At 59.9% G+C, this 9794-nt stretch overlaps 1 protein-coding gene across 2 annotated transcripts; it reads right to left on the bottom strand.

Annotated features, from left to right (window-relative positions):
- Positions 1 to 595: 595 nt before the first annotated feature.
- FGF17 (fibroblast growth factor 17) lies at positions 596 to 5624 on the bottom strand (the record flags this gene model as incomplete). Of its 2 annotated transcripts, none has more annotated exons than XM_081236709.1 (5): positions 596 to 889; positions 1936 to 2042; positions 2263 to 2440; positions 5383 to 5419; positions 5590 to 5624. In XM_081236709.1, the coding sequence occupies 5 exons, from the start codon at positions 5622 to 5624 to the stop codon at positions 596 to 598; spliced, it is 651 nt and encodes a 216-aa protein (XP_081092835.1). The 2 variants fall into 2 exon arrangements, with proteins under 2 accessions (XP_081092835.1, XP_081092836.1); XM_081236710.1 differs by having other exon boundaries at positions 2263 to 2407.
- Positions 5625 to 9794: the final 4170 nt, after the last annotated feature.

Below are 9794 nucleotides of genomic sequence, written 5' to 3'. Positions count from 1 at the left end.
CCCCCACCCCCTTCAGATAACCCGTTTGCAGGAAAATGGTTTTATTCCGGGGCTGGGAGTTGGGGGAGAGGGTGCAGGCCTGGGTAGTGGAATGTGAAGAATGGCCAGCCCTCTTTTTTTTTTTTTTCCTCCCTCTTTTTTTCCTGAAACCAAAACAAAAGTCCCTTCCTACAGCCTGGCCAGGAGGAATTTGGAGGCTGGGGGGCAGACTGAGGGAGACAGGGGCAGCAGAGTTCGAGGAGAGCCACCTCCAGACCGTGTCTGCAGAGCCTTGAATCCGCTGACTTTGCCCACTCGGTTCAGGGGAGCCTGACCTCGGGTTATTCTACCTTACCCTTCTGGGGGGCCTGCCCCGCCCCCGGGGGGCCACACCAGGGTGGGGCCCTGAGGAGCCAGCCCTGGTTAGTGGCAGTCCTCCGCCTTTCCGGGCGGCGGTGGGGGGGGACCTCTGATGCTCGGTGGTCCTCAGCATCCTCCTTGGGGGCTCTGGCTCCCCTGCCTCCACCCCAGCCCTGTCTTTGGATTAGGAAGGGAAGGGGATGGGAAGGCCCATGAGTGAGGGGCGGCTGCCCCCCCCGGGGGGGGCGGTCCCTGACTATGTCAGGGGCTGTGGCCTCCGAGTGCGCTTGGTCCGGCGGGTGGGGGCTGAGCCCACAAACTCGAACTGCTTCTGCCTCTCGGCGTGGTTGGGGAAAGGCAGCTGGCCCTGGTAGAGGCGCTTGATGAAGTGAGCCTCTCGCTGGTTCTGGCGGCTGCGGGAGGCCTGGCGGGGCCGGCCCTGCCGAGTGAAGGCCATGAACCAGCCCTCGTGCCGTGCATTCTGGAAGGCTGTGTAGTTGTTCTCCAGCACGATCTCTGTGAACACGCAGTCTTTGCTCTTCCCGCTGGGCTGCAGGGGGAGGAAAGGGAGTTTGTCCGCCTACCCTGGCTGGCTAGTCTGCCTTATGGACCTATGTTGTAGGACCGAGGAGGGAGCGACAGGAGCTGTGTGCCCAAGAATTCCTGCCCGGTGAGACGGGCATCCTTGTTGGAGAGGCAAAGGAGGGGGCAAGGAACAGGCTTTGTTGGAGTCAGATCTGAACTTAAATACAGCCTTGTCCTTTGGAGGTTGTACACCTTGAGCAAGGTATTTAGCCAGGCTGAGCCTCAGTTTACCCAGCTGTTTCATAAAGATCAAGGTAACTGTGCAGTTCAGTGCATACCCAGTGGGCACTCGTATATACGAGAACGTTCCTTGGTCTGCGTGAATGGTGTTGCTGGGTGGAGGGGAGGGACGCGACAGTCTGATGAAAAGAAGGGAAACCTTCTGTAGAACATCAACTGTGTAAAGAGCCGGGTAGCCACCCATCTGGTTCTATAGAGAATCTTGACACCGTGCCCATTTTACAGATGAGAAGCCTGAGACTTGACAAAAATAAGCAAATATTTGAAAGCAGCCAGAATCAGAAGCCAGGATTGGCTGATGCCAAAGGAAATGGAATTCTCCCTGCACAGCAACTCTGGACCCACGATTGTAGAGAGTGTAACTAGTGGTTACGCTAGTAGACAGTTAGCATGAATCTTGTTACTTGGAGCCCGGGGACCCCACGGACCTGAGGGGGCATGGCTTCTGGCCTCTCAACCCTGATCAGCCCTTAGCCCTCAACACAGAGGCTGTGACATGATGTAGGTGCTCAAATTCTTCCTCATTGACGCTGGGAAAGTACCTCATACATCAGAGCCAAGGATTCTTATGGATCAGCCAGTGTCCTCAGAGGGCTTCTAGACCCACAGGGACTGGAGAGACCAGAGAGAGGCCGAGTGGTGGGGTGAGAGCAGGAGAAGTCAGAGCCCTGGGTGCGGCCCAGCAGAGGGCGGTGGGATGCTGTTGGGACCCTGCATGCCCCGACCCGGGAAGACGGATTCGTTCATTACTCCCTGCCCTCCAGGCCTCACCTTCCCGATGAGCTTGCCCCTCTTGTTCATACAGATGTATTTCTCGCTCTCAGCTCCCTTGATGCGCACCCGGCTTCCGAAGGTGTCTGTCTCCACTATGAGCTTGGCTGGGGAGGGGGGCGGGGGAGAAAGACCTCTGTCCCTCGGGGCTGCTGGCCCAGGGGTGTGCAGGGAACCCCTACCAGCCTGCCCTCTGAATTCGGGTGGGGGGCCCTCGGGGCCTCTCCTCCTAGAGGCTTCTCCCTGCTCTCCCCCTGACCCTCTGGGGATGGACCAGGCAAGGCTGGGCAGGGGTGTGGGGGGCCTCCGGTGAGGGCTGGGCCTCACCAAACTTGTTGCCGTCCTCAGCGGTGGCGGAGATGCGACGCCCAGTGACCTGCACGTGTTTGCCGCTGGTCCGGCTGTAGAGCTGGTACTCGCGGATCTGCCGCCGGCTCAGCTGGTCGGTCATGGCACCCTGGTCCCTCACGTACTGGTTAAAATTAGGAGACGGGTGATTCTCCCCCTTTGCGGTTACCAAGGGAAAAATAGTGTCAATTTGCTTTGGGTGACACCACCGCAGGTCCATCCAGGGGAGGGGTGCGGAGGCGAGTGTGGTGGGGCAGGACATTTGCCCTGAGAAGTAGAGGTGCAGGGGGCATCTGGCCATGACCTTCCCAGGCCAGTGTGTGAGCCAGTCATCGTGACTTGGCTCTTCGTCTGCTCTGGAGCACAGGACTGGTAGCTGCCCAGCTCAGGGGACACTTGGTGATACAGCTCAGGCCTGGAATCATGACTCTGGGAGCTGGAAGGAACATTCAGGCTGCTGGTATCTAATCCCCATGGTCTAGGGAGGAAGTGCACAGGGCTGCACAGCTGATTAGTGACAGACGCCTGTCCTGCCTCTAGGACGGGAGCTTGTCTCCTCTCCAAAACTCCAGGGGTTTGGCTCTGTTAGCCAGGGTGACCAGATGTCTCTCCAGTCCTCCACAGTGGCCTCGAAGGAGCCCACGCCCGGCACATGCACACACACACGTGTGCACACTCATGCACACACATACATGCACACACAGCAGCTGGTCTGTTAGAGTCACTGCAGACCTTTTTGGGGGCTCTAAGACCCTTCTCTGTAGGCTCCTGCAGGGCCCCTGGAAGCATTTCTTTATAGCACTAACCAAGGACTCCTGAGCTCACGCCCATCTCCCCTGCCGCTCCCCCGGGTGCTCAGGGCCCTCAGAGAAGCCAGTGCCCCTTCCAGCGTTCCTCCCCCTCTAGGGATGTGGTGCCTCCTTAGCAGAGGGTGATGGAGGCGGTGGTGAGAGGTGCCCCCTGTGGTGGCCCAGTGGCTTCCCTGTGAGGCCACCTGCATGTGCCACAGTGTAACAGAGGCTCGTGGCCAGCCGGGGGTGACGTTACCGCCCACTGCTTCCCGGGGAGTGGAGAGGGGACGTTTCCACCCGCACACGGTACAAAGCCAGGACGAGTACCTTCTCCGGGCCTGGTGTCTCCTTACCCTTCTGCAGTGCTGAGTAGGAGAGAAACAGACCACTTCCTGCCCTCTCTCTCCAGCAAGGTGCAAACCGGGATGACGTTTCCCAGCTGCTGGTGACAGCCTCAGCTCTAGCAGTAAAAAGTTTCTCTCTCCACCTGGATCCTGCTGGCCTGTGCTGGGACAGCCTTTCCCTGCCCCAAATCCCTAAGTCCACCTTTATCCCAGGCCCAATCGCAACCATCTGGACAGAGCTAGACCCAGACCAGCATCTGTGAGGGGCCTTTCTCCTGGAGGGAGGGGTGGGAAGTATCAGCTTTGAGGAGTGAGGAGGTGAGGGAGCAGCTCCAGGCTGTCAGGGGTTAACCCTTCCTGGGTGTCACTGCCCAGGTCCGACCCCAGCTCATCCACAGCCAGGATTCCCAGCCTGTGAGGGCAGGGTCTGTCCACCCCACATCCCGCCCTGGGAAAACCTGAGGCCAGCATTTTGGGTGGGGGACCTGCCTCCCTGCCAGGGGGTGGGGTCCGGCCTGTCCCCAGCCCCCCGAGCCTCCTGGCCCAGGTTCAGGCCCTCCGCCCCTCTTGGCGGGCAGCCTCCTTCTGGCTGGCTGTTCCAGGTCGGGAGCAGAGAGGGCCCCCCCGAAGCCCCCTCCTCTACTCGTCCCCCTTCAAGCCCTGCACAAAAGCAGTCCCACGCCCCCCCCCAGCCCACAGCCCACAAGTCGCTCTCCCCGCGGGACCTTGCCTGTCCCTTTCATGTTCCCGCTGCAGGGGGACCTCCCCTTCCACTGCCGCAGACAGCTGCTTGTCAGACGGCCCCTCAAGCATGGCTGCGGTCCGGCCTGCCGGCCCCCCCTCCGAGGGGGGCGAGGGGGCACTTCAAGGGGGAAAGGACAGCTTTGCCACCTTCCCCGGGTCCTGAATGGGGCCTCAGCCAGGCCATAAACGCTGGCCAGCCGCACCATTGTGCTAATTCCCCCTCCAGAACAGGTTGGGCCCACCCCCAGACCCCTCCCGGCCAGGCTGGGGGCTTTCTTCTTGCTCTCCCTGGATGTGTGAAGCAAAAGGCCTGGAACGGGGGCTAGAGCAAAAGGGGGCAGGAAAGGGGGGGGTTGTCTCTCTCTCTCTCCCTCCCACCCCCCCACTGCTTCAAAGGCAGCCCCTTTCCCTCTCCCAGAGAAAAGGCATTTACCTTCAAAAAAAGTCCCCACTGGCTATGAAGAGAAGCGGGCCTCTGGCCTGGGAAAGCCAAGGGATCTCTCCCCAGAGCGGTTCTGGACCAGTGCATTTTAATAGCTGCACTTTTATGGAGGATCACAAAAAGGGACCGAGCCTCACATAGGGGGCTGAGGCTGGGGCGGGGGGCGGGCGCTGACTTGGGGTGGGGGGTGTGGAGAAGCAAACCCTGAATCTCATCCCATACAAACCTCTTCGGGCTTGACCTCATTGCCCTGTAGGTAAGGAGTCGCCCACCCTGGCTGGGCATTCTGACGGCCCACGCGATCACCCAGGACCGCGACCCACAGGACCTCCGTGTTGGTGGGAGTGGGGTGGTGAGTGGAACAGACAGGCGGTTTCGCGTGGAAACCTGTCCTTTCAGGTACTTGCAAGTACAAGCCTCACCTGAGCCATCACCTCCGCCCTCTTCCGACCACTCCCGGGCTCCATCCCTCAGGCTTGGCTGCCCCATGCGCTTAGCCTTGGGGGGAACACAGTGTGGAGGGATGGAGGGGGCAGGAGAGACCCCAGGGCAACACGGGAGGGGTGTCAGAAGGAGGGCTGAAATAAAAACTCCCGTCAATCCCCCAATCTGCTGTAGCCCCTTCTCCTACCCCATCCCACCCCCCGGCCCAAACCTCAGAGTCTTCTGGACCCAGGGAGAGGCCAGGATCTGCCTCTGTCCACCGAAAGGAGACTGACCGCCCCCATCGGTAGGGTGGGAGAAACGGGGAAAAGCTAGTGGGGGGGCGCCCGCCTACCTGAGTTTGACAGCAGAGAATCAGCAGCTGCAGGCACCTGTGTGGGAGACGAGGCAGGCCCGGGTGTGGGTGCCAGCAGCCAGCCCGGGGGCACGACAGGCACCCACCCCTGCCCCACGCGGTCCGTGTGCGAGTCCCAGGAAGATTGGGTCTGCCCCCGAGGCTGGAAATGGCAAAAGACGGCAGTCCGAGAGGTAGCGCACTTACAGCGTGAGGCTGGGCAGCAGGCGGGCGGCTCCCATCGCCGGAGAGATTTCTTGGGGCCGTTGCCCTCCTGCCCCCAAAGTCAGGAGCAGATGTGGGCAGTCCCTGGGGGCAGAGTCCCAGAGAAGCCAAGGTCTCTCCAAGCCACAGGTTTTCAGTGGGGAGAGGAGAGAGAGGGGAGGAGGAGGAGAGAGGAGAGAAGGGAGGAGGGCGAGCGGGGAGGAGGGCGTAATTGGGAGACTGAGGTGTGAGGAGTCCACCTTCCTGGCCAGTGAGACTGCAAAGCAGCTGCTGGTGGGGGTCGGGGAGGGGGGTGCTGTCAGCCTCTCTCTGGGCTACCCCACGCAGAGGACGGAGCTGCTGGAGGCTTCTAGACCCAGAGGCTGGTTCCTGCGTTCTTACTGACCCTCACGGACCCGACGGCAGGGCCCCTCCTCCCCTCTCAGGGCAAGCTTCTCCTGCCCCACCTCCCCTAGGGTAAGCTGCAGGTATCATTCCAGGCCTGGGGTCGCTGGGTCTGGGTCTGGGGGTGGAAATTCCCAGCAGCAGCCTTAAAAGGAGGAGCCTCCCTCCAGGGGGCAGGAGGTGGGCTTGGCTAGGAGCGCAGCTTCCACTGCCTCAGTCATCCCTTGCTCCCCCTGTCTGCTGTCTGGCCACCGGGAAGGAGGGGTTAAGGCTGTCCCGGACAGGCAGCAAACAGTAGGTGCCACAGCTTGGGGACCAGGGGTAGGGAGGCAGGTGCAGGTGGGGCTGTAGAGGGACCCCATGGCGTCCAGGAGAGCGGGTGCATTGGCACCAGCCGCTTTCCTCTGGGCCTTGGCAGTTTCCTCTGAGAGATGGGCACAGTAGTGCCTCGGGATGTTGGAGGACCCAGTGAGATGGCCGCACTGAGGCAGAAGTCAAAGGTATATGTTCTGGGCCTCACTTGTCATCCCGTCACGACAGCAGCCATCCCTAGAACCTCCGGGAGCTGGGAGGAACCCAGGGCCTCCTCCCTGCGGCCCCTCAGCAGTGGTCTGGGATGAAGCACACATCGGCCTCTTCTTTTTCTAACCTCCGGTCCCACGCTGCTCTGTACCACACCAGGTATCACCCCATTCTGCAGAGGAGGAAACTGAGGCACACCGGTAGGTCGTTTGCTCAGGATCACCCAGCTAGTGAATGGCGTAGCCAGGTTTCCAAGTCCATGCTCTTTCTCTCCCACACAGATTTCTTCTACTGTGCCCACGCCTGCCGGGCCCAGCATAGCACCCACCCATGATGTCCTAATATTCCTGGTCCTGAAAGCTGATGACCAGGAACTCTGTGCGGTTCCTTCCCCGCAGAAGGTGGCTGATGGTGACTGTGGAAGGGGGCTAGTGCTTAGGGGGGGGATCTCTGAGGGCAGCTCACACCTCAGCTCTGGGCTCCCTGGACGTCTCAGTGCCTCCAAGATGGGAAGAGAAGGGGAAATGCTGGCTATGGATTTATTTACCTAAAGAGATGAGTGGGAGGGCGAAACTCTCACCTCCAGGCCTCCTTCTCACCTTCCTGAGCTAGATCAATCCACAAAGTTGTCTGCCACCCCTCCCCAGCCACCGACAAGCAGGGACACCTCCAGCCCACCCGGTCAAGCTCCACACTTGGCTCCCAGCTCCGCCCCAGGTGCCCCGCTGGGGGCTCAAGGGTGAGTTGAGCCTGAGCTGGCCTGGGGAATGCAGTGTTGGCTCCGGCCTGACCTTTGTAACTAGGGGTGTCCCGGGTTGGAATCAGTTGGAAAGAATGTCAAAACTGGAAGGGAGGGCTTCCCTGGTGGCGCAGTGGTTGAGAGTCCGCCTGCCGATGCAGGGGACGCGGGTTCGTGCCCCGGTCCGGGAGGATCCCACATGCTGCGGAGCGGCTGGGCCCGTGAGCCATGGCCGCTGAGCCTGCGCGTCCGGAGCCTGTGCTCCACAATGGGAGAGGCCACAACAGTGAGAGGCCCGCGTACGCACCGCCCCCCCCCAAAAAAAAACAAAACTGGAAGGGAATCTTAGAGATTCTTCATCTGGTCCAGCCTCCTCATTCACCAATGAGGTCCAGAGACGGTGTCACAGCTAGTTAGCAGCATCCTTGGAACAAGGTACCAATCATTTCCATTTTCCACATTTGCACCACCGTTTGGGGCCCCATTTAAACTCTCCCTCTTCCATGGAAACATCTGGAACCTACCTCTCCACTGTGATCGGTGCTGGTTCTGTCTCTCTTCTCTGGGAAGACCTTGTCCTCATGCCCACATGCTCACCAGCTCCTAGCTCCCTGGTAGGGCATTCAAAGCTATCTCCTCCGGACCTCAGTCCCCAGGAGTCACAGGTAAGAGCAGAGACGCATGGAGGAGGCAGCTCAGGCTTGGGGTTCAGGGGTGGAGGGGTCAGCGGGGGGACGGAAGGCAGTGAGGAGAGGCAGGTGTGGGGAGTTCCATCTGGGCCCAAGGTCTCTGAGCCCGAGAACCTGGTTCCTGTCAGGGGGAGAAGGGTCTACTGTCACTGGCCAGCCCCCAGCCCAGCCTGGGTCTCCATGGTAACAGATGCCCACAGTCAAGCTTGGCCTTGGGGCTCAGACAGGGGGCTGGTGCCAGGGGACTCTGGGGCACAGCTGGGTCGTCTTTCTGCTCTTCGTCCCTTCCCATTCTGCACCTGCAGGCCTGGCTTTCTGGCTCCGTTTGCTCCTTTACCCCCATGGGAAGGCCGGTGGTGGGCCCCAAGTGGGGAGTGTTCCAGTCCCAGACTCTGAATTTTATCCCCATTCCCTGACCCCGGCCCTTACAGGCTATGTGACCTGTGGCAAGTCCCTTCACCTCTCTGGTCTCAGCTTCCTAATTTATAAGAAGGACATGGCCACTACTGATGCCTCCAAAACTGCCATCTTGTCAACTGAGAGGAAGGACACTTCCTGAAAAGTGTCAAGTGCCACAAGAACGAGGGAGAGGGGCAGAGACCCTCTTACGTGGTCCAGCCTCAGTTTGCCTAAACTATGACTTTCTCCCCTCACCAGAGGGACCTGGGAGCGGGGGAGGGGGCGGTGGGGGGAGAAGGGTAGGGTTCATTACCATTTATGGGGGGGTGGCAGGAGGTGATAAGGGGAGTGAGGAGTAGCCAAGGCCGTGGTGGTTAATCCCATCCCACGGTGCCAAGTTCAACACCTCCCCCCACAAAGGGAGCGTCTCACGCCTGTTCCTAGCAGCCCAGCTTGTGCAGACCCAGAGTCCACCTGCATGCCGGCCACTTGTCACCACCTGCTTTGACTCCAGCCCACCCTTTTCCTGTTGACAAACAGAAGGGCTAGGGCTGGGGAAGGGTGAAGGGCAAAGAGCACTGTAGCAATGCGGACAGACTCCCCCCCCCCCATCTTTGCTATCTGATCCCCACTGCCTGCCGGCACGTGGAAATCAAATTGTCAGACGTCTAGCTGTTAAGTGCCCTTCTGTGCAGTCCTGCTGCGGAGCCAGGGAACAGGGGCGCTTGCCTGGGGCTGGCGGAGCGGAGCAGTACCTGCGACAACACAGACTTCGCTATAACTTGGCTCCGGAGCTGCCCCTCCTGGGCTCCAGTTATACCGTGGACTCAATTCTAACTCCCACTCTCAGTTTGAGGCTTCCTGGCACCCTCAAACTTCCACGTCCTCCTCTCACCCACAGGGTGGTTAAAAACAGGACCCTGGCGCCAGACTACATGGGTGTGAATCCTGGCTGTGTGACCTTGGGGGGGCAAGTTGTTTACCCTTTCTGTGCCTCACTTTCCACATCTGAGAAATGGGGCTAATAACACCCACCTCTAGGCATGGTTGTGAGGATTAAAGGTGTGAATCCATGGAGCAGCACCCAGCTCACAGCGTTACCACTGCAATCACACCAGCCTTCTTTCTGTCCAAACCTCTGTGCTTGTTCTGCCTCAGGCCCTTTGCACCCTCTGTTCCTGCTCCTAGGAATGTCCTTTTGCCAGCTCTACATGTAGCCACCACTCCCTTTTTGTCTCCTCTGAAGGACCTTCTCAGATCCAACGAAACAGTACTTCCCGGGACTTCCCTGGTGGTCCAGTGGTTAGGACTCCACACTTCCACTGCTGGGGGTGTGGGTTTGATCCCTGACTGGGGAACTAAGATCCCACAAGCCATGTGTTGTGGCCAAATCCTACCCCCCCACCCAAAAAAAAAACCCACCAGCACTTCCCCACCCTGGAAATTAGCCTGTT

The sequence above is a fragment of the Mesoplodon bidens genome, assembly GCF_964165515.1.
Source record: "Mesoplodon bidens genome assembly, chromosome: 6".
NCBI classification, from domain to species: Eukaryota; Metazoa; Chordata; class Mammalia; order Artiodactyla; family Ziphiidae; genus Mesoplodon; species Mesoplodon bidens.
Note: the sequence above shows the minus strand (reverse complement) of the source record. Positions and strands in the feature narration are given on the sequence as shown.